Source organism: Oncorhynchus mykiss, chromosome 14 (genome assembly GCF_057628025.1).
Source record: "Oncorhynchus mykiss isolate SJ-2025 chromosome 14, ASM5762802v1, whole genome shotgun sequence".
Classification (NCBI taxonomy): domain Eukaryota; kingdom Metazoa; phylum Chordata; class Actinopteri; order Salmoniformes; family Salmonidae; genus Oncorhynchus; species Oncorhynchus mykiss.
In genome coordinates this window covers 2,136,447-2,161,255 of record NC_143035.1, presented here as the reverse complement: position 1 = coordinate 2,161,255, position 24,809 = coordinate 2,136,447, and the positions used below count along the sequence as shown (strand labels likewise).

General features: G+C 41.4%; 1 protein-coding gene and 1 long non-coding RNA gene across 2 annotated transcripts in view; both read left to right on the top strand.

The window, feature by feature from the left end:
- The window catches only part of LOC149978239 (uncharacterized), a 130,664-nt gene extending 106,698 nt beyond the window's left edge, over nt 1-23,966 (top strand). Inside the window, exon 2 of the mRNA XM_090198043.1 lies at nt 22,776-23,966. Coding sequence (XP_090054169.1) covers nt 22,776-23,884 — 1,109 coding nt within the window. The 3' untranslated portion in view covers nt 23,885-23,966. The remainder of the gene's footprint in view (nt 1-22,775) is intronic.
- The window catches only part of LOC149978235 (uncharacterized), a 1,155,107-nt gene that overhangs the window by 829,058 nt on the left and 301,240 nt on the right, over nt 1-24,809 (top strand). The gene's annotated exons all lie outside the window — the stretch shown is intronic.

The window sequence follows — 24,809 nt, the reverse complement described above, 5'->3', positions numbered from 1 at the left end:
TCCTGAAGTCCACAATCATCTCCTTAGTTTTGTTGACGTTGAGTGTGAGGTTATTTTCCTGACACCACACTCCGAGGGCCCTCACCTCCTCCCTGTAGGCCGTCTCGTCGTTGTTGGTAATCAAGCCTACCACTGTTGTGTCGTCCGCAAACTTGATGATTGAGTTGGAGGCGTGCGTGGCCACGCAGTCGTGGGTGAACAGGGAGTACAGGAGAGGGCTCAGAACGCACCCTTGTGGGGCCCCAGTGTTGAGGATCAGCGGGGTGGAGATGTTGTTACCTACCCTCACCACCTGGGGGCGGCCCGTCAGGAAGTCCAGTACCCACTTGCACAGGGCGGGGTCGAGACCCAGGGTCTCAAGCTTGATGACGAGTTTGGAGGGTACTATGGTGTTAAATGCTGAGCTGTAGTCGATGAACCGCATTCTCACATAGGTATTCCTCTTGTCCAGATGGGTTAGGGAGGTGTGCAGTGTGGTTGAGATTGCATCGTCTGTGGACCTATTTGGGCGGTAAGCAAATTAGAGTGGGTCTAGTGTATCAGGTCCTTGACTAGTCTCTCGAAGCACTTCATGATGACAGAAGTGAGTGCTACGGGGCGGTAGTCGTTTAGCTCAGTTACCTTAGCTTACTTGGGAACAGGAACAATGGTGGCCCTCTTGAAGCATGTGGGAACAGCAGACTGGGATAGGGATTGATTGAATATGTTCGTAAACACACCAGCCAGCTGGTCTGCGCATGCTCGGCTGGGGATACCTTCTTTGCCTGCAGCCTTGCGAGGGTTAACACATTTAAATGTTTTACTCACCTCGGCTGCAGTGAAGGATAGTCCGCATGTTTTGGTTGCGGGCCGTGTCAGTGGCACTGTATTGTCCTCAAAGCTGGCAAAAAAGTTATTTAGTCTTCCTGGGAGCAAGGCATTCTGGTCCGTGACTGGGCTGGTTTTATTTTTGTAATCCCTGATTGACTGTAGACCGTGCCACATACCTCTTGTGTCTGAGCCGTTGAATTGCGATTCTACTTTGTCTCTATACTGACGCTTAGCTTGTTTGATTGCCTTGCGGAGGGAATAGCTACACTGTTTGTATTCGGTCATGTTTCCGGTCACCTTGCTCTGATTAAAAGCAGTGGTTCACGCTTTCAGTTTCACGCGAATGCTGCCATCAATCCACGGTTTCTGGTTTGGGAATGTTTTAATCGTTGTTATGGGAACGACATCTTCAACGCACGTTCTAATGAACTCGCTCACCGAATCAGCGTATTCGTCAATGTTGTTGTTTGACGCAATACGAAACATATCCCAGTCCACGTGATGGAAGCAGTCTTGGAGCGTGGAATCAGATTGGTCGGACCAGCACTGAACAGACCTCAGCGTGGGAGCTTCTTGTTTTAGCTTTTGTCTGCAGGCAGGGAGCAACAAAATGGAGTCGTGGTCAGCTTTTCCAAAAGGAGGGCGGGGCAGGGCCTTATATGCATTGCGGAAGTTATTATAACAATGATCCAGGGTTTTACCAGCCCTGGTTGCGCAATCGATATGCTGATACAATTTAGGGAGTCTTGTTTTAAGATTAGCCTTGTTAAAATCCCCAGCTACAATGAATGCAGCCTCAGGATATGTGGATTCCAGTTTGCAAAGAGTCAAATAAAGTTCGTTCAGAGCCATCGATGTGTCTGCTTGGGGGGGAATATATACGGCTGTGATTACAATCGAAGAGAATTCCCTTGGTAGATAATGCGGTCGACATTTGATTGTGAGGAATTCTAAATCAGTTGAACAGAAGGACTTGAGTTCCTGTATGTTGTTGTGACCACACCACATCTCGTTAACCATAAAGCATACGCCTCCGCCCCTCTTCTTACCAGAAAGATGTTTGTTTCTGTCTGCGCGATGCGTGGAGAAACGAGCTGGCTGCACCGATTCCGATAGCGTCTCTCCAGTGAGCCATGTTTCCGTGAAGCAAAGAACGTTACAGTTCCTGTTGTCAAGAGACTGGACATTGGCGAGTAGAATGCTAGGGAGTGGCGCGCGATGTGCCCGTCTCCGGAGCCTGACCAGAAGACCGCTCCGTTTGCCTCTTTTACGACGTCGTTGCTTTGGGTTGCAGGCTGGGATCCATTTCTTTGTCCTGGGTGGAAGGCAGAACACAGGATCCGCTCCGGGAAAGTCATATTCTTGGTCGTACTAATGGTGAGTTGACGCTGCTCTTATATTCAGTAGTTCTTCTCGACTGTATGTAATGAAACCTAAGATGACCTGGGGTACCAATGTAAGAAATAACACGTAAAAAAAACAAAAAACTGCAGAGTTTCCTAGGAACGCGAAGCGAGGCGGCCATCTCTGTCGGCGCCGGAAGTGATGATAATCATAATCTCTTATCAATTCTCAATCTGAGCAGTCATAACCCTCTTGGATCTGCAAACACCCCAGTGTTGCTCATTATTCAGTACTACACAAACTGGTTTAATTTTGTATTATCTATTTATGAACTGTTTCTTGTTTTTCTAATTTCAGCATGTTGAATCAGTGAGATCTTAGTGACTCAGAAATCTTTGCATTCAAGACAAGCAATTTCATATGAACAGTAAAACCATGCACTGCCCATTCATAGAGCAATCAAACACCAATTCCACTCATGTTGTGTGAGAACCTAATTGTTATGGTATCTGAAGAAGTTAAATTGAAAGCAAATTGCTACTTCTAACTCATTTAATTTCATTATGACTTGAATGATTCAGTTGTAGGCCTACTCTGTGAGTTCACTATGCAATATTACAAACAGATAATGTTTCCTCCTTTAAAAGTTGTGTCATACTGTGACACCCCTTACATGTTGCCGCAGCATTCTGTGGCACGTCATTTAATTTTCAGCCATTTTTCCTGTTACTGCTAGTTTGGCCACCAGAGGATATCTTTTAGAAGCATTTGATAGTATTCCGTATTGGCATTAGCAGATAATTAAAACCTTTTTTTGCAATAAAATACAATATGGGATTGATTTTAAGAAATTTGTCTCAATTAATTTGATTAATATTATGGTGTTTCTATTCAGAGAAAAATGAAAAAATGAACGCCTCAGGGTTTCTGTTAGGATGGAGTGGAAAATATGGCGCTGTACAACGTGACAGTTGGGAGTAGGCTACCGGGCTGGAGGATTCTAAAATGTCTGCCTTCATCAGACAAATTTGTTTCAATATTTCTGTAAATCAGAAATGTTGCTCAGGCAGTAGGAAGCTCTCTTGTCCATTTATATGCAGATTATACAGTTTTATACTCAGCTGGCCCCTCCCCGGATATTGTGTTAAATGATCTACAACAAAGTTTTCTTAGAGTGCAACAAGCTTTCTCTACCCTTAACAGGTTGAAATGATTAGATTGCTGATTAAAGGTTTTTTTAGGAGTTGATTTAACTTAATTAAACATTGTATCATACATATACATTGATGTTGATTAAAACTTATGATTAATGATTTGAGGTACAGTGGAATTATCATTAGGTTTGGTTTATAGTTCATGTGTGAGTTTCTGAATCGATGTAGTGTAATGAATACTAACTAAGTGTTTTGTGCTTTCTCTGGGAAAATTGATATTTCACTGTCTCTCTCTGGAATGTTTCCAGGGACTATACTCTTGGGGAGAGTGAGTGAAATTGAGGCCATAAACTACCACATTGAAGAGGGCCTGGAAGTTGTTTGTTTTAGTGCAAAGGTATTTTAAAGGGGCACTCACCACATGGGATTTTAACTTTTTGCTCCTACCTGAGACGCAGATGTCTCATCCAGACACCTGGAAATGCAAATGTGCTACGCTAAATGCTAAATGTACTCGTTAAAACTCAAACGTTCATTAAAACACACATGCAGGGTATTGAATTAAAGCTACACTCGTTGTGAATCTAGCCAACAAGTCAGATTTTTGAAATGCTTTTCGGCGAAAGCATGAGAAGCTATTATCTGATAGCATGCAACACCCCGAAATACCTGAAGGCGACGTAAACAAAATAATTAGCGTAGCCGGCGCTACACAAATAGCAGAAATAAAATATAAAACATTCATTACCTTTGACGAGCTTCTTTGTTGGCACTCCTATATGCCCCATAAACATCACTATTGGGTCTTTTTTTCGATTAAATCGGTCCATATATACCCAAAATATCCATCTATGGAAACTGTGTGATTCAGAAAAAAACACAGTTTCAAAACGCAGCGTCATTTTTTTAAATGAAAAAAGTCGGCGATAAACTTTCACAAACCACTTCGAAATACTTTTGTAATCCAACTTTAGGTAATAGTAAACGTTAATAATCTATCAAATTGAACACGGGGCGATGTGTATTCAATAGCTCCACGTCTTCAAATCATGTTTGGGAAATCTCTCTTCCAAGACGTCCTGTCGGAGACCGGATGGAATGAAATCTCTCTCCTTTGTTTGACCAAGAAATAACTCCCAAGAAAATGACAAAACTCGCGACATCGTGTGGAAGCTGTAGGAATTGCAATCTCGGCCCTATTTAATTTGGTGTCCCTTAAACAATAGTTACAGCCGTGATTTAACCAGTTTTAGAAACTTCAGAGTGTTTTCTATCCACACATACTAATCATATGCATATACTATATTCCTGGCATGAGTAGCAGGACGCTGAAATGTTGTGCGATTTTTAACAGAATGTCCGAAAAAGGAGGGGGTAGACGGAAGAGGTTTTAATGAGTTTTTATTTTCTGAGTTTTCATTACACACGCAAATTCTTTTGATAAAGGAATGTTCTGGAAATACAAAAATGTTGGAACTAGTTGATTATTGTTTGCAAATTGTTTAATAGAGTGAAAAACACTGCTTTGAAGGGTTTTGTATGACCTATGACCTTCTGATGACTTTCCGTTGTGGCTTGATCACCCGCATTGGAAAGCCATTTGGATAATGAATTTATGGTCATTTGTAATACTGCTTTCAAGATAATTTGTGTAATTGGTAAATATGTTTCTTAGCCCTATTTGGACCACTGTGAAGAGGGAGAGGGCATTGCTTTTAACTAAGGGTATGCTGCTTTAAGTCTATTTTCCTATGACCATAGGGGTTAAATCATTTTTCTTTGTGGAGTTTTTTTCAGTTTAGTGATTTTAATTTGATTAGGTTAGCTGAAATTTTGTTTTACATTTCTTTTCAGTTTTGTTTTACATTACTCTCATACGGAGAGATGTGTGTAAAACATGGGGAAGGATTCAGTTTTTTGAGGGTTTGAATTGAAGTTATACAACTTAAGTGATATGTGAAGGAGTGTATGGTATTGTTGTGTTTGTTTTGTTCTATTCCCGAGGGGTATAGGTCTAACTGCTTGATCCTTGGCTCTACGATGGAGTTGACAGTGAGATGGGGAGTATAAACCAATTTGAAAGAATAGTTTCAATAGATGTTTTGATATTCTCTGTGAAATATGTTTAGGTATGTGTATTAGAATTTAATTGGTAAAAGTAATAATGTATCATGTAGTTAATGAACTGAACTAAACTGTTGTTCTGATCTGTTCTTTCGAGGTTATCATGAAAAGTGACATCAGACGGTATCTTAATGCATGGAAGAGATAATTGGACCGAATAGTGTGTGTACCTCAAAACCCTCTCTAACTGGCTGAAGAAGAGTGACAAAGGCTTTGAAGGATTTCCGAACCACTTCTACCGAGAGAAAAGAACCAAGACAGAAATTGGTGTACAGTCTCAGATCTAAGCTATCAACTGCTTTTCTTTCATGTTTCTCTCATACTGTGAGAGTCCACTTGGAGTGATCATGGAGAAAGATCTGTTCTAACATTTTCTTATGATGCTGGTATATTGGTTGACGAATGGACAAGACATGAGTGGTAAAGATGAGACATTGAAATTGGGACATTATCATGGGGCCGTCCACTTTGAACTGTAAAGCTATCTGAAGAAGAACGAAAGAGACGCCAGAAGAATCAGTGCCTGAGAGAGGGGGGGGGGGGTGGGGGGGTGGGGGGGGGGGGGGGTTGGTCAACTGTGCCATTTAATTGTTTATACTTTTGTGGTATCAGGTTGATTGAAGAGGTCTACACTATGTGAATTGTAGTAATTTAGATTAAGAATGCATTGAGATACTGATCTGTATTATAATCATGATTTAAAAAGTTAATAGTAGAATTATGGGATAATTATACTGAATGTAAATCTGCTAATATTGATGTGTGTTAAATTGAGGTTTTTACTTTGAGTGATAAGACAAAGTTGAATCACTGAGAAATGCCATTCTAAATATTGGTTGGATAAATAGTTGGGTTGTTACTTATGATTTGGAATATGAATGATTTCACTGACCTATTCTCTATTCCTGAGTATATTTCTGAGCATGAGGACTTAGAGGGATGTCTGTCCTATATGTTGTGAGGAGGCCTGTGTTTAGACACTGGTTCTCATGTAACTTAGGGAGCACTTCTAAATATTGGTTATGTTTTTATTTTCCTCAAATGGATTTTTCTGTGTTATTAAACATGTGCAAGTTTGTCTTGTAGAATAAAGGTTGTAAACTTAGTTTCAGAAGGGAGAAAGCTTACATATAAGCTAAGGTATTTGACATTGAGGGGATTTGAATTTTTATTTCCTTTTAAATATTGAGTATGTAATTAATATTCTGATTCTTTAGAAAGGACAATGTCCCTGAGAAGGGAATGTTGGGGAATAATCAGAATTAGTTGGTAACATAGGTAAGATGTTTTATATTCATCATATGTTTGTAAGTTACTTCTCATCAGAATGTTTATTTTTGTATAATACTGTGGCCGGGGTTGCAGTTATCTGTTCTATGTCAAGACTAAGTTACTTGGGCCGGAGAGAGGGGAGAGGTCAAGCGTGTATCTCTTTGGCTCCACAATGTCTGTGTGCCAGTCAATGTGTCTCTGTGATCTTGTCAAGATAGGATGGATTTGATATATGCCTGTTGATATGAGGATTTGTTTAGGTTCTGAGTTTGAGTAAAGAACATAGTTTAGGAGACAAAGTGGAACGATAAATTATGGGGCCAATGCTGTCTGGCTATGTGTGTCTTTGCTATAAAGGATCTCAGTTGCAATGTGTAAGGGACTCTCAAGAATTCATTTATAGACACTGAATTGATCTGAGAGTCACAGGGTTGTGATGGAGCTCATATGATTAACTTTGTGATAACTAACTCTGACTTGTGTGTGGTTTGCTCTCATGATTTGGTAAATACAGGAAATTTCCACGACAATGGGTGTAGACAAATAAGCGCTCTCCAGTAGTACTAACAAAAAATTCAAAGGCCATTTTCTCAAAAGTGAGTTTACAGGTTTAGCAACTTTCAAAGCAAAATTACTTTCCCATTGTTTCTAAGCTGTACTGTATTATATACCATTTTTTAGCTCTGAGTCTCTTCTTTTATCCAATGTAAAAAACAACTTCAAATTTTTTATGATTTGAGCCGGTCGGTCACATTTGCGGCATCAGACCATTTTTTATATTACAAAAATAACAGTAGCAGTGCGTGGGTAAATTCACTGGGGAAGCCAAGCCTGGAAAAAAAAGCCATATTACAGCCTGTGTTGTTTGCTCTATAACCTGTTAGTTCATATGCCTTGACACTGTGATATATACAGTCGAGACCAAAATATTTGAGAATGACACAAATATACATGTTCACAAAGTCTGCTGCCTCATTTTGTGTGATGGGAAATTGTACTATACTCCAGAATATTATGGAGAGTGATCAGATGAATTGCAAATAATTGCAAAGTCCCTTTTTGCCATGCAAATGAACTGAATCCTCAAAAAACATGTCCACTGCATTTCTGCCCTGCCACAAAAGGACCAGCTGAAATCATGTCAGTGATTCTCTCGTTAATTAACACAGGTGTGAGTGTTGACGAGGACAAGGCTGGAGATCACTCTGTCATACTGATTGAGTTCGATAAACAGACTGGAAGCTTCAAAAGGAGGGTGGTGCTTGGAATCATTGTTCTTCCTCTGTCAATCATTGTTACCTGCAAGGAAACACGTGCCGTCAACATTGCTTTGCACATAAAGAGCCTCACAGGCAAGTATATTGCTGCCAGTAAGTTTGCACCTAAATCAATCATTTATCGGATCATCAAGTACTTCAAGGAGAGCGGTTCAATTGTTGTGAAGAAGGCTTCAGAGCGCCTAAGAAAGTCCAGCAAGCGCCAGGACCGTCTCCTAAAGTTGATTCAGCTGCAGGATCGGGGCACCACCAGTACAGAGCTTGCTCAGGAATGGCAGCAGGCAGGTGTGAGTGCATCTGCATGCACAGTAAGGTGAAGACTTTTGGAGGATGGCCTGGTGTCAAGAAGGGCAGCAAAGACGCCACTTCTCTCCAGTAAAAACATCGGGGACAGACTGATATTCTGCAAAAGGTACAGGGATTGGACTGCTGAGGACTGGGGTAAAGTCATTTTCTCTGATGAATCCCCTTTCCAATTGTTTAAGGCATCCGTAAAAAAGCTTGTCCGGAGAAGACAAGGTGAGCGCTACCATCAGTCCTGTGTCATGCCAACAGTAAAGAATCCTGAGGCCATTCATGTGTGGGGTTGCTTCTCAGCCAAGGGAGTGGGCTCACTCACAAATTTGCCTAAGAACACAGCCATGAATAAAGAATGGTACCAACACATCCTCCGAGAGCAACTTCTCCCAACCATTCAGGAACAGTTTGGTGATGAACAATTTCCACCATGACGGAGCACCTTGCCATAAGGCAAAAGAGATAACTAACTGGCTCGGGGAACAAAACATCAATATTTTGGGTCCATGGCCAGGAAAATCCCCAGACCTTAATCCCATTGAGAACTTGTGGTCAATCCTCAAGAGGCGGGTGGACAAACAAAAACCCACAAATTCTGACAAACTCCAAGCATTGATTATGCAAGAATGTGCTGCCATCAGTCAGGATGTGGCCCAGAAGTTAATTGACAGCATGCCAGGGCGGATTGCAGAGGTCTTGAAACAGCAGGGTCAACACTGCACATATTGACTCTTTGCATCAACTTCATGTAATTTTCAAAAAATCCTTTGACGCTTATGAAATGCTTGTAATTATACTTCAGTATTCCATAGTAACATCTGACAAAAAAATATCTAAAGACACTGAAGCAGAAAACTTTTTGAAAATTAATATTTGTGTCATTCTCAAAACTTTTGGCCATGACTGTAGACGTAAGGCCAAGAAAATTAGAAATTCAACCACAGCTTTGTTTCATGAACAAAATGGAGAGCAACATCTGTCCAGTGGTTCCACAAAGCAAATTGATTGCAGTTACATTACCTGCAGCATGGTCATTCAAGGTAATGTTTCCAACATTTTCAGACTACAAAACTACTATTGACTTAAAACACTGTAGAGTTACTAAAAGCCACAGAAAACTGGAGTTTCCTCCACTATTCAAGAACCATTTCAACTTTAACATTTCAATATCATCACATCACCTATGGTTAGAATAAGCATAGGTGATGTGATTGAAATGTTAAAGTAGTGACAGCTAAAAGATTCCAAAAACGAATTATTCCAATTAACCTGTGTGTGTGTATAACTAGAAAAAACATGTTGACTCAACCTCCTTGTAGAGAAACGCCAAATGCCATTCTCCTCTCTCCACATGTCGCCGAAAGAGTCTATGACTATGTCATATAGAACAAGCTTTCAGTTTTTGATGTCCTAGGCTACCTGGCTAAAATGTTGTTATCTCGCTAACATAACTTCCTTTCATGGGCAACGATGAGCCAGCTAGTTAAAACCTTAGACCATTTAAAAATTAAAAAAAATTCAACTGAAATGACATACCCAAATCTGGAAATTATAATAGCCTAACTAATAGTCCCAATTAAATTAGAGATGTGCATGGTCATAAGGTGTATGGCGAATACAAGAATATAAACTCATCATGGCCAGAAAAGGTGAGGAATTTATTCTGCAATGGTTATGTATTATGTTACATGTTTAAAAATTAAATATTGTCTACGCAATAAATTTCACATTACAGTACTCAGATGTAACCTACAAATGTTAATGGTAACGGTGAACCATCTGTTCTACCTTTAAACTGTGCATCGGATCACATAGAGCAACTAGGCTACTTCAAATAACTTATCTATTTACTACTGTGAAGTGGGTCCAATTAAATCAGAGATGGGAAGAATGGTAGTCTATCCTACCTTGTTGTAGGCCTACTGGCTATTTCGCACGTAACCTACAAAACCATCTCAGTCAGGAAAGGTGAGGAATTTATTCTGCAATTATCATGGAATTGAAAAAAAATGAAAAAATAAATATATGTATATTTCAAAGATATAGATTTTCGCTCTTAACACTAATGGCAAATGATTGCAGATTTTTATTATACTTAGCTCAACCTGTTTTTTTGTTATGAATTAGTCATCCTATATTCCCAAATTGCACTAGGCTACTACTAGGTTACGTTTGCCTTCTTGCAATGAAAGAGTTCAACCACTAGAAACTGTGCATATTCATGGTCTAAAGTTTGTGTGAGGATAAGCACATTCTCGCTTCAAGTTCAGTTTTTATAAATGCCAACATTTGTGTGAAAACCTGGGGCATGCATGTTTTGGGGCATATTTTGTGCGTACACAACATTTATAAGAGAGGCCCAAGGTCCTTTCAAGTGAGACACACTTTCTCTGGACAGTGTGGGAAAGGAAGCTGGGGCTTTGAGTGCAGGCCCTTTTACAATCCCCTCTCCCTGCTTCTGCAGGCCTGTGAATGAGAGGCCACCTCCACTATCTTTTCTTATTCAATGACTGGCTTTTGTGCTCTGAGCAGAGTACCTTGCCTATGAAACTGCTCAGCTTGCACTTCTGCTATTCACTTCAGCTTCACACACATGTGCAGTCTGCCAGATATGGACACAGAACATTTGGATGTCCTTTAGACTGCCAGTACCATCATTACCTACTCTTTATAAGATCAACCCTCTACTCTGTGAGAATAAAGATGAGTTTGGCTTGCTTTTCTCTGGTTGCCTCTGAGTTTATCTCTGAACATCCCCATACAGTCCTATGCCACCACCAAACAAGAGAATAAAGCCAAATGATCAGAAGAAATGTCTTCTTTAGAGTACTTTAGAGAGATGCGGCCCTTACAAATTCAGATTGAAGACAACTACAAAACACTAAAAAGCTGCTCCCAAGTAAATAACTCATTAGGCATTCTCAAAGTTGATGAGAGACAAATTACCTCAAAATAAAAAATATTGTTTCATATGTTTGTTGCTTTTACAAATTCCCCATGGCGTATTCGTATTTGGGATTTAATATTTTGATAGGCATTGCACACTACCTGGTTCAAGTGAGAAATAGGGGCAGATTTTTATCAAATTAATTATGTTGTATTCAAATGGAATGGTATGTATTTTGCCTGGGTTATTTTTTATTTAACTGTATGAAATAATTGAGGGTAGGGAATAGGTCATGAAATACAGTAGGATCATTTTCTTTATAATAATTTTTTAAGATGCCATTAAATTGTTAATGAAACATAGATAGTATCCTTAATAAGAATAACACATTTAATATTAAACAGCTATTGTGAGCGTGAACGTCAGCCATCACCATTGAGAGCAACACAAAAAATGCACTGAGAATGGATGTCATGAGTTCCTTATGTTATGAAATAACAACACTATCAAACACCAGCTGTCTGGAGGGGTCGTGGACTCGGATAAAGAGAGATTGTTGTGGTTTCGTTATTAAATAGATTTGACTGGACTGTCATTATTATTCAGGCACAGAACTACAAATCTTCCCTCCAGGGGCCATGACGAGTCGCAGTGGCGCCATGGTTAACAAAGTAAGACAGTGTCCACACTTGTGCTCCTTTTAAATGAGTTAGACACTCTCCACTGTAGCCTCCTCGAGCAGTGCCACCCCATTACCCTTCACCATCAGAGATTCAGATCAACTTTATTATCCCACCAGGAGAAAAATAATTTGGTCATGTGCTTAACAAGACGGTACATTAAACATAAAACTACACAATATAAGTCATTCAAAGTGCTATAGCTACACATTTAAAGTGAAAGTGCAATATGCTGTGTACTTGAAGGACAAACAGACTATCTATTATCCTGTTGGAATTAAAGAGTCTCTATATCTGTTATAATTTTATTTTGAAGAAATCTCTTTCCCCTTGTCCGGATGATGTTGTGACTGCATTTTAAGTGAAGGGGATGAGTACTGTCCTGTAAAATGCTTTCAAGTTTTAGGAGGATGAGTTTTGTGTACAGGTTGGTGGTTGATTCTTGATACCAATTATTCTTCTCGCCGTCTTAATCAAGCGCTGAAGCTTGACTTGGTCTTGCACTTCCATGTTTCCAAACACGCATATCAGACCAAAGGACAGCACACTCAGCAGGACAGATATATAGAACATTTGTAAGATGGTTCAGTTGCGTAAAAAAACATTCTCTGTTGCAATTGCTTTATCTTTGCAAAGGCACGGCCTGCCTCTCTCACTGGTGTTGTGTCTAAAGAAAGGAGAAACAGAGGTGCATCTCTGCTCACAGCCCTGTCCTGTCACTCAATATGTGTCAAGAAAAACCTTGGCACAAACGTACTTAGCATTTCAAACCTATTCAGATTGTCAGTGGCATACTCAAATGTAGGCCCTTCAGTGTAGACTTTTCCTGCAGTCAAGTGATCAAATCACCCTCTAGTGGTGGAATGTTATTCATATTTTCATAATTCATAAACATTATTTAAACAAAAACTGCAGAGAATCTGGTGTTACAATGTTAAACGGTTTTGCCATATTTCAGTCTTCAAATCTATGCAAACTCAAAATTGAATACATTTCAACTCTATATCTGACATGGTACAGGTGTCTTCTTTAAGCCCATAAGCATGTGTGAGGTGCATACTTTTGTTTCAAAATAGATTTTTTAAGACTACCAAGAAACACCCTGTGTGATCCATATTTAGCCCTCTGCTGTAAAAGGTTAAGCTGAGCAAGAGTGGCAAATTACAGTTCTACTTGTTAGAGAATATTCTTTGATTGAATATAAATTATCGTCCCCTCTAATTTCATGAATGCTAGTTATAGAAGCTTGAGAATAATGAAGGTCATGCACATACAGTCAAACTTTATTCCCATTCAATCTCTCCATGGTGCAAAATAGTTAGTAGTTAATTAACGCTCAACAGCATAGCCACAATTATGAGTTCACGACACTAGACAATATGACCTCGTTAAATTAATTAGATCTAAATCTAATTAGTGTTGATTACACAAGACACACCTTATTGGTTAAATTAGGCTTGGCAAATTAAATAAAAGAGCAGAGAGATGGCAAAGATAGCTCAAATAGCCCATATTCAGGTCAAGAACCCATATCCCACAGCAAGCTGTACTTTAAGGCATCCCAGCGTGAAGACATAAGCCAAGAACCCATATCCCATAGCAAGCTGTATTACTGTATGGCAAGGCATCCCAGTATAAAGATAGCAGCCATTGATTAGGGCTCTATAAAAGGAATATGGTCAAGAAGGGAAACATTTAAAACGCACATAGAGGAAGAGAAAAGAACAAGAGAAGAATGAGGAGAGGAGTTCAAAGTGGCTTCAGCGACCCAGAGCAAGCCAATGAGGAGCAGGCAGCACTTTGGATTTGATGCCTTCCTAAAGTGGAGATGGAGGAGGGGGAAGGAGAGGAAGGGGATGGGGAAAGGGGGAGGGGGGATGGGGGTGGATGGGAGAGGCAGCCATACTTTCGTTATGCTGAAAGGCATTATGCATTATGTGTTATTGTGAAGAAATATTTGATTGAGTAAGAGATGTGTGAAGATGTGTGTGTTTGTTAGAATGATTGACTGCATTTGTGGGGTTGCACACTCCACCAAAAAATAATCACAACATAAAAGTTTTGTAAGTGGCCAAAGCACACAGACCTGAATACATATCCCATCCTGAATGACAGAGGTTTATATATGCAGCTGCCAGAGAGCGCGCTTGTAAAGCAATCTGATGTACTCGGTGCTAGAAAATACCTCAGTGCCTTTACGGGATGACACCTCATCCGTTTGAGTGATATAAAGGTGGTGGAGGGCACAGGGCAATCCATGATCTTGTTCTGTGCTAAATATATGTCCCTGTCATGTAGGCTCCATGGTGGTGGGATATGAGAGAACATGACAGAGCTGAGCAGAGAGTCTAGGTCTGCTACTGCTTACCAGCACTGCTCTCTCCATTCAACACAATGATGCTTTAAGAAGAGCATTTTAAAGGGAGGGTTCATATGGTCCATTCTAAACCTTAAGTATGAAATTAATTGGACTGATCAAATCTGATTTACTGTGCTTTGTGTTAACGGGAATAAATGTGTAACATTACAATAATCCAGGCGACACAATAATATGTTGTAATTGCAAGATCAAAAAGACAGACTGAGGAAACCCATTGTTCTGAGTTTATGTAGAGTTTAAACTGTACCAGAAATCCAAACGTGCTAGACTCTAATAGTTTGACGTGCTCTACATCGTATACTGTATTAATGAGACACTATATTACATCAAACTATATAATTTATGACCCCTTTTCTTGTTTTTCTTATAAATCAACATTAAACAGACCATTAAATCCAGCAGCATATCACCGTGCCTCCCACTGCTGGCTTGCCTCTGAAGCTAAGCAGGGTCGGTCCTGGGATGGGAGACCAGATGCTGCTGGAAGTGGTGTTGGGGGGCCAGTAGGGGTCTCTCTTCCCTCTGGTCTAAGGAGATCCCAGTGCAGTAAAGGGGGCATTGCCCTGTGTAGGGTTCTCTTTCAGATGGGATGTTAAACGGGTGTCCTGACTCTCTTATCGTGAGAGTAGGGGTGTTAAGCCTGGTGTTATGGCAAAATTCCCAGCTTGGCCCCATTCCATCATGGCCATGTGTGGTGAGTGTTCTGGCACAAATAATGGTTGCCGTGATTCACATTTGTGGTGGATAAGGTGAGGTTCCACCTACTATGGAAAGTGCTTTGAGTACTTCAGTTGGTAGAAAACTGCTATATAAACTCAATCAATTACTATCTGATAAAGGGATTCACATATAATTTGCCATTTCATTTATAAAATGCTGGCATATACAGATGAATCAAGCGATGGAACCACAATACTATAATGGTAAGGCTCCAGTGAGTCAGTGATTTAAAAATACCTTAATAATTGATCGGCTGACTCGTTAAAATAATCTTTGTAGTCTATAAACTTGTCCCTCCCTGCATGTCCAAAAAGATTCCCATACCCTGACCTCTACATCTAGTGAGTTCCAAAGCAGCCATTTCAGTCTGTTGGCAAGTGTCCATCATAGTCGACATGGCATAAATCAGATTGTTGCCCTAGTCATCGATTCTCTTCTAACTGTCCAACAACTTTTCTTTTTTTTGGTTAACCTATTAAAATTCTTTGCATGCTTCACAGCACATCACTAGGGGTTTTGGGATGATCAAACACTGATGATGTGCTTTGCAGTTTTGCTGGCAACAACATAATTCTTTAGCCGCACAATTTATATCACTGCTGACACGGGGAGTACATGATATAATGCTGATGACTCCGCCAAGTCTTCCAAGCTAACATGAAAGCCCATTGTTGATAGGATGAGGGAGGACTAAGGAAATACAAATGCTTTATAAGTCAATTATACCTGATTTATGGCGTTTGAAATTGATGATACAGTGGGGCAAAAACGTATTTAGTCAGCCACCATTTGTGCAAGTTCTCCCACTTAAAAAAATGAGAGAGGCCTGTAATATACATCATAGGTACACTTCAACTATGACAGACAAAATTAGAAAAAAAATCCAGAAAATCACATTGTAGGATTTTTAATGAATTTATTTGCAAATTATGGTGGAAAATAAGTATTTGGTCACCTAAAAACAAGCAAGATTTATGGCTCTCACAGACCTGTAACTTCTTCTTTAAGAGGCTCCTCTGTCCTCCACCTGTTACCTGTATTAATGGCACCTGTTTGAACTTGTTATCAGTATAAAAGACACCTGTCCACAACCTCAAACAGTCACACTCCAAACTCCACTATGGCCAAGACCAAAGAGCTGTCAAAGGACACCAGAAACAAAATTGTAGACCTGCACCAGGCTGGGAAGACTGAATCTGCAATAGGAAAGCAGCTTGGTTTGAAGAAATCAACTGTGGGAGCAATTATTAGGAAATGGAAGACATACAAGACCACTGATAATCTCCCTCGATTTGGGGCTCCACTCAAGATCTCACCCCGTGGGGTCAAAATTATCACAAGAACGGTGAGCAAAAATCCCAGAACCACACGGGGGGACCTAGTGAATTACCTGCAGAGAGCTGGGACCAAAGTAACAAAACCTACCATCAGCAAGGGCATTGAAGATTAAATGTGGCTGGGTCTTTCAGCATGACCATGATCCCAAACACACCGCCCGGGCAATGAAGGAGTGGCTTCGTAAGAAGCATTTCAAGGTCCTGGAGTGGCCTAGCCAGTCTCCAGATCTCAACCCCATAGAAAATCTTTAGAGGGAGTTGAAAGTCCATGTTGCCCAGCAACAGCCCCAAAACATCACTGCTCTAGAGGAGATCTGCATGGAGGAATGGGCCAAAATACCAGCAAAAGTGTGTGAAAACCTTGTGAAGACTTACAGAAAACGTTTGAACTCTGTCATTGCCAACAAAGGGTATATAACAAAGTATTGAGATAAACTTTTGTTATTGACCAAATACTTATTTTCCACCATAATTTGCAAATAAATTCATAAAAAATCCTACAATGTGATTTTCTGGATTTTTTTTCTCATTTTGTCTGTCATAGTTGACGTGTACCTATGATGAAAATTACAGGCCTCTCTCATCTTTTTAAGTGGGAGAACTTGCGCAATTGGTGGCTGACTAAATAATTTTTCTCCCCACAGTATGTGTGCAAAAACAAAGCATTGACAAAAACTTTACTGTAAACCAAGGCAAATGGGCTTCGCCTACTACAGTACCACACCTCATGAGTTACCAAATTAGTTGTGAACTCATGAAAACGTTTAGGACAGACAATTACTTTCTAAAGCCATGTAGTTAAGCATATTAGAAGATAAATACATGTGGCATTAAGCGTCTGTTTACAGACAAATTAACTTCAGAGTGTCAAACAAATCATGAATTGGCCTTTTCTCGTTTAGCTAACAAGCCCATCTTGTTAGCTAAGGTCAAATTGAAGAGACATTGCAGAATGATCCCCATCTTCATCTAGAAAACAGGAAGGGCTAAATACTAATTTCAGGTATGACAAACTATGACATCCCACCACTGTTTATGCCATTTCAGCCTCCAGTATATTAGAATGCCCATTTCAGGCTCTCCAATCATGAAGTATGGGCTCGAGGCAGCAGCATAGGATAGCATGTCACAATGCCTTTAATCCAGATGAAATGTTAATTGAAAGTATGATACTGGAATTTTGATCCTGTAGCTGACTTCAGAGAAGACCTCTAGCTAAGTCTTCCTTAAAATTCAAGGTTTACAGCCAAGGAGCAAGACTTTCTTTTAATGGAGACATTTGACTATTCAGTGCAGTACCCATGCACCAAGACAGTCTTTGGAAGCCAAAGAGGTTCTGTGTGACAAAAGCATATACTACAGCTCATTACGTCATGCGTCAACAAAGTTTTTGACACCAGCACAGTTCACAAACAGCTCCATATTAACACAGAAGAAGCAAGCTTTGACAAAGACCACACGTTCAAAATGCAACAGCTATTTGAAAAATAAAAAAATAGCACCATGAACTAGAAACTTTGTTGTTGTGGTCCATTTACGGGAGATGCAATCATAATTTCTTTTTTTGTGAGAACAACATTGCACATTTCAAAAACATGGTAGGGAGTTGGAAGAATTAACTTGAGTACTGAATGTACTCTACCACTACTGTAGATGGTGAAACTATCACTCTCTGCTATATCTGATTAGTGACTTCCATTTTAAATTTTAGTCATTAAATATAGCTCTAATTACTGTGGTAGGAAATGACACATAAAAATATAGCAGCGAGCAGCAATAAACGGGGTTCACAGCATGACATAAAGGACACCAAATCAGTTGGAAAACAAAGCGTCACTCTATCATGTAGGAACTATCTTCCTTTATGTGCAATCAGTGAAAGCATTACCATGTTTATCTCTCAATACCTGTAGGCTGTAGGTTGGTTAACTTTCTCAAATTCATTAGAGGCCAATTCATTGAGTTGATATACCACATTTGGAGTCAATCTGACTTGCGGTTCATGAAGATCATTTTTAAAGTATTTTTTTTTTGCATTAGTGTATGTTCTAACGTGCATCTATAGGTACAGTACATACATATTTGAATGCAGCAACAATAAAGACTGATATAATGAGTCTAAACACAAAATCTGGAGTGAATCTGACGTATGGTTCATGAGGAGAAGATGATTGCAGATGGTTTTGAGCATTAGTGTTACATATGCAAATAATTAGTTCTTAATAGTTTGATCATGTTTTGAGATATCAATACCACATTTAGTGTGGTTCATTTTAACGATGTCCATAATAACAATAACAGGTATCAAATTGCTAGGCCACTGTGGAGTGTATTTACAGTGGTATAAATCGACACATGAAATCCGATTTTTGATTTGTCAAACACTCAGCCATCTTTTGATCGAACCCTTCCTAAGCTCAAACTAATTTAAGACATGTACAGTGCCTTGCGAAAGTATTCGGCCCCCTTGAACTTTGCAACTTTTTGCCACATTTCAGGCTTCAAACATAAAGATATAAAACTATTTTTTTGTGAAGAATCAACAACAAGTGGGACACAATCATGAAGTGGAACGACATTTATTGGATATTTCAAACTTTTTTAACAAATCATAAACAGATTTTTTTTTTCTTCCAGAATGGTCCTGTATTTGGCTCCATCCATCTTCCCATCAATTTTAACCATCTTCCCTGTCCCTGCTGAAGAAAAGCAGGCCCAAACCATGATGCTGCCACCACCATGTTTGACAGTGGGGATGGTGTGTTCAGGGTGATGAGCTGTGTTGCTTTTACGCCAAACATAACGTTTTGCATTGTTGCCAAAAAGGTCAATTTTGGTTTCATCTGACCAGAGCACCTTCTTCCACATGTTTGGTGTGTCTCCCAGGTGGCTTGTGGCAAACTTTAAAACAACACTTTTTATGGATATCTTTAAGAAATGGCTTTCTTCTTGCCACTCTTCCATAAAGGCCAGATTTGTGCAATATACGACTGATTGTTGTCCTATGGACAGAGTCTCCCACCTCAGCTGTAGATCTCTGCAGTTCATCCAGAGTGATCATGGGCCTCTTGGCTGCATCTCTGATCAGTCTTCTCCTTGTATGAGCTGAAAGTTTAGAGGGACGGCCAGGTCTTGGTAGATTTTCAGTGTTCTGATACTCCTTCCATTTCAATATTATCGCTTGCACAGTGCTCCTTGGGATGTTTAAAGCTTGGGAAATCTTTTTGTATCCAAATCCGGCTTTAAACTTCTTCACAACAGTATCTTGGACCTGCCTGGTGTGTTCCTTGTTCTTCATGATGCTCTCTGCGCTTTTAACGGACCTCTGAGACTATCACAGTGCAGGTGCATTTATACGGAGACTTGATTACACACAGGTGGATTGTATTTATCATCATTAGTTTTTTAGGTCAACATTGGATCATTCAGAGATCCTCACTGAACTTCTGGAGAGAGTTTGCTGCACTGAAAGTAAAGGGGCTGAATAATTTTGCACGCCCAATTTTTCAGTTTTTGATTTGTTAAAAAGGTTTGAAATATCCAATAAATGTCGTCCCACTTGTTGTTGATTCTTCACAAAAAAATACAGTTTTATATCTTTATGTTTGAAGCCTGAAATGTGGCAAAAGGTCGCAAAGTTCAAGGGGCCGAATACTTTCGCAAGGCACTGTACTATGGGCCTACATTAAAAAAATGTAAGTACTCTGGGCATATCTGACCATATTAATATCAGGAACAAGGTAAGCCCCTAGTGCAGACCATGTGAAGTAACAATGTGTATTGTACACCGGGGGCAGGCAAACAACAGGACAAGGCAAGCAGGCTCAGGGCCAGGGTAGGCAGAGGTCAAAAATCCAGAGGTGGGACAAAGGTACATGACGGTAGGAAGGCTCAGGGTCAGGGACGGGCATAGTGGTCAGGCTGGTGAGCACAATGTCAGGACAGGCAATGGTCAAAACACAGGAGGATGAGAAAAAGAGAGGAAACAGGAGACAAGGGCCAGTCTGACATAGTTTTATCTCTAGACACAGAAAAGGTAGGGGTAAGAGGACGAACAGCAGAGGAGCTAATGATTTTGGAGCGAAGGAACGGTCTTGGCTTCCGGGGGTGTAGCCGTGGCACTATAGAGGCGTGCCAGCGCCTCAGGCTTGACCTTCTTGGACACCGGTCAGTGCTGCGGAAGCTAAGTGGCCCGGGCCTTACTGAATCCCTCCTGGAGGTTCTGGTACTCTGCAGTGCTGGCGCAGAGGTCCGGGGCAATTTCCAAGCCTCCCGGAAGACGTTCCAGGCCAGGCAGAGCTGACGTCAGGCAATGAGTGTGGCAGGACGGGCTCCAGCCCATGATGGCACCAGTAGCCCAGTCGATGAGGGGATTGTGTCGCTGGAGTCAGATGAACCCCGATACCACGGGAATCTGAGGAGACTTGATGAGGAGACTTGATGAATAGTCTCGCTGTGATTCCTTGACACCCTTAGGGTGATGGGAGTGATAATATGAGTGACCCGGCCTTTGGGGCGCCCATCCAACGCTCTTACCTCCACGGGAGGAGGCCCTGCTCTTACCTCCACGGCCCTGCACTTTCACTGGCTGTTGTCATATTGATCCCGTTAACGGGATTTCAGCCCTAAGAAGTTTTTAACAAACCTAACACAATGGTAAATCTAAGTGCTGGCGGTAGCCCTATAGGCCCTACAGCGGTCTACGGCATTGCTTCGCACTCTAGCAACTCCTTGTGGCAGGCCAGGCGCATGCACGTTGAATTTGGTCACCAGTTGTACAGTGTTTACTCCGACACATTAGTGTGTTGCGGGTTAAGCGAGCGGTGTGTCAGGTCGTGTTTCAGAGGACGCATGGCTCTCAGCTTTTGCCTCTCTTGGGTCTAAACAGGAGTTGTAGCGATGGGACAAGACTGTAAATTCTACCAATTCGATATCACGTAAAACGGTTAAAAAGTACAAAAAATTGTCAGGATAAGAAAGACACGAGACGCATTACACCAGTTTTCATTATAGTAGGGTAAGGGTAGCCTACTAAAGGCTTTATTTTTATTTTTATTTTTTATCAAATGGAAAACAACTTACTTTTCTAAATATGAGTGTCACCAGATTATCTCATTGAGAGCACTTGGATTCTCTATAGTGTTTTAGGTCAGGGTGTGACTAGGGGGGTGATCTAGAATGTGTATTTCTATGTTGATGGTTTTATATGGTTCCCAATTAGAGGCATCTGGTAATCATTGCCTCTAATTGGGGATCATATTTAGGAAGCCCTATCTCCCACCTGCTTTGTGTGATGTTGTTAGTGTGGTTGGGCACCACGTCTTCACGTTCTTTGTAAGTTTTGTTGTTTTGTTTCTAGTTTCACATTGTATTAAAAAGACGTGGAACTCAATGCACGCTGCGCCTTGGTCTGCTCATTTTGAAGTTCGTGACACTCATCTCTCATTCCAAGATGAGCATATGTGAAGAAAGCAGGGCATATGACGGAAATCCCTACTTCAAAGCAGAGGCAATTGAATGTAAAAAAATATATTTTGGGGGGCAGAAATAACTTTTGAATGGGAATTTTCATGTGCAATAATAAATGTAATCTGTAAATATAAACAAAATGAGAAATCACAAAGCTGTTTAGACACAGAGAAAATACAGAATCTTGCCTAGCCACTATTGGTTGCAATAATGAGGGGGCTGGGACATTCTGTCACTCAAGGCTTCTCTGTCAAATCGTACAGTACATCCTGCTCTCTGCTACTGTGGATATTTGAAAGATCCATTGGATTTACTCATATTTTCATCATGGACAACATGCAAAGTATAGCTACAGCTTTCAATAACAATGTTGTCCTGAATACAGCTGCTGGTATCTGTCTTCTGTGGCAGCTCTGTCTTCTGTGGCAAGAGCAGTCTGCATCCCATACACAGTTAAGAGTCTACACTTAAAATGCCAAGATTTGCACCGAGAAAGGCACCAGAAATGGATTGCTTTCCAATAGAATTCAATACAACATTTTGGGACAAAGTAGCCCATTATATACACAAATGACAACACATATGTCACTCAATTCAGTTAACTCCTAGTTCCATGTGACAAAAAGTTTAAAACCAGGAAAATCTGGAGTCCCCTGCTGATTATAGACTCATAGGTTTAATAAATTGTAACAATAAAACTCTAACCTTATCACCAATAGAATGGCAAAGTCTTACCAGACTTGATACATATCAATCAAACAGGGTTTATAAAAAAACACTGACAAATACAAGAACTGTCACGTCCTGGCCTTAGTTCCTTTTTTATGTCTAATTTAGTTTGGTCAGGGCGTGAGTAGGGGTGGGTTTGTTCTGTGTGTTATAGCTCTATGTGTTTGGCCTGGTATGGTTCCCAATCAGAGGCAGCTGTCAATCGTTGTCTCTGATTGAGAACCATACTTAGGTAGCCTGTTCCCAACTGGTGTTTGTGGGTAGTTATTTTCTGTGTCTGTGTTTCACCATACAGGACTACCCACCACCAACAAAGGACCAAGTAGCGTGGTGAGGAGCAGCAGCACTATCTGGAGAAATGGACTTGGGAGGAGATACTGGAAGGCAAGGGACCCTGGGCACAGGCTGGGGAGTATCGCCATCCACAGGAGGAACTGGAGGCAGCTAAGGCTGAGCGGAAATACTACAAGGAGTTGGCACGGCTGGCAAGGAATGCCGAGAGGCAGCCCCAAAAATGTATTGGGGTGGGGCACACGGGGAGTGTGGCAGACTCCCCGTGCTTACCGTAAGGAGCCAAGGATGGAACCAGAGCCGGTCAGAGCAGAATTGGAGGTGAGTGAAGGGAGTGAAGCAGAGACAGTGAAGGAGTTAATGGAGAGATTGGAGGAGAGAGTAATGAGGGAGTTGCTGTGTTGGTGCATGAGGCACGACATCTGCCCGATGGAGCGTGTCCGGGATTTGATGTCACCTGAGTCAGCTCTCCATACTCGTCCTGAGGTGCGTGCTAACCGTCTGGTGGAGACTGTGCCAGACCGACGCACCAGGCCTCCTGTGCACCTCCCTAGCCCTGCACGTCCTGTGCCAGCTCGGCATTACAGCTCTCCGAGACGTGCTCACCATGGCAGGCATCGTACTGGTCAGGCACCGTGTTATGCGCTGGAGCGCACGGTGTCTCCAGTATGTGTTCTTAGCCCTGTGTGCTACATCCCAGCTCCCCGCATCTGCCAGGGTAGGGTGAGGATCCAGCCAAGATGGATGATGCCAGCCCTGCTCTCCAGACCTCCAGTGCATCTCCTCGGGCCAGGATATCCTGCGTCGGCGCTGCGCACTGTGTCTCCCGTGTGTCTGCACAGCCCAATGCGTCCTGTACCTGAGCCCCGCACGTGCCGGGCTAAAATCACCATCCAGCCAGGACGGGTTGTGCAGGCCCTTAGTTCGAGACCTCCAGTGCGCCTCCACGGCCCAGACTATCCTGTGCCTCCTCCAAGGACCAGGCTGTCTCTCCGTCTCCTTCCTCCAGAGTCTCCCTCCAGTCCAGAGCTGCCAGTCACCCTTCACTCCGGCGCTGCCAGACAGGCGGGAGGGGCCCGCTGCAAGGGTCGCCGCTCCAAAGGCGCCACCTAAGTGGGGTCCATGTCCCGTGCCAGAGCCATCACCGCGGACAGATGCCCACCCAGGCCGTCCCCTATGGGAGTATGCAGCTGGGGTCCGCACTTTTTTTTTTTGGGGGGGGGGGGGGGGGGGTACTGTCGCGTCCTGACCTTAGTTCCTTTTTTATGTCTCTATTTTAGTTTGGGCAGGGCGTGAGCATTCTGTTTGTTCTGTGTGTTATAATAACCACGCTGCACCTTGGTCCTCACCTTCTTCCATCAACGGCCGTTACAAAAACATGTTTCAGTTTTCAAACTGGCTTTTCTTTTCAAAACTTTGGAAGCTTTCAACTTCCCAGCTGAATTAATACATTTTATAAAAGTATTGTATGAATGTCACAAAGCAAGAATATACACAAATAATACATTATCTAATGCAATTGCTTCAGAAAGGAGCACAAGAGAGGGATTTTCTCTCTCCCCTTCCTGTTTGCACTGGTAATTGAACCACTTGCAGAAAAAAATATAAAAATATTTTCAGAATTCTCAAATCTCAGTTTAAAAAACAACTTGGAAAAAAACCAAACAATTGCAATAGGAAAAATAAAGACGCATGATCTACAGAAGTCCTTCAAGTGGATCACTTACTTACTTTTAATCCATCTGTCTGAGACAGATGGAGGTGGAGTGAGATACCCAAATGGTTAGGACAATTCTCTTCTCATCACTCATCTTGAAAAAAGTACACCGAAGTTGGCTCCTCTCCCTGTTCGGGTGGCGCTCGGCAATCGTCATCGCCGGTCTACTAGCTGCCACCGATCCTTTTTCCTTTTCTTTTGGTTATGTCTGTTTGTGTTTCACCTGGTTTCATTTTGGTTAATTAGGGGGGTATTTATCTCGACATTTCCTTTGGGTTTTTGTGCGGGATTGTTTCCGTTTGACTGTCAGTTAGTTTGGGT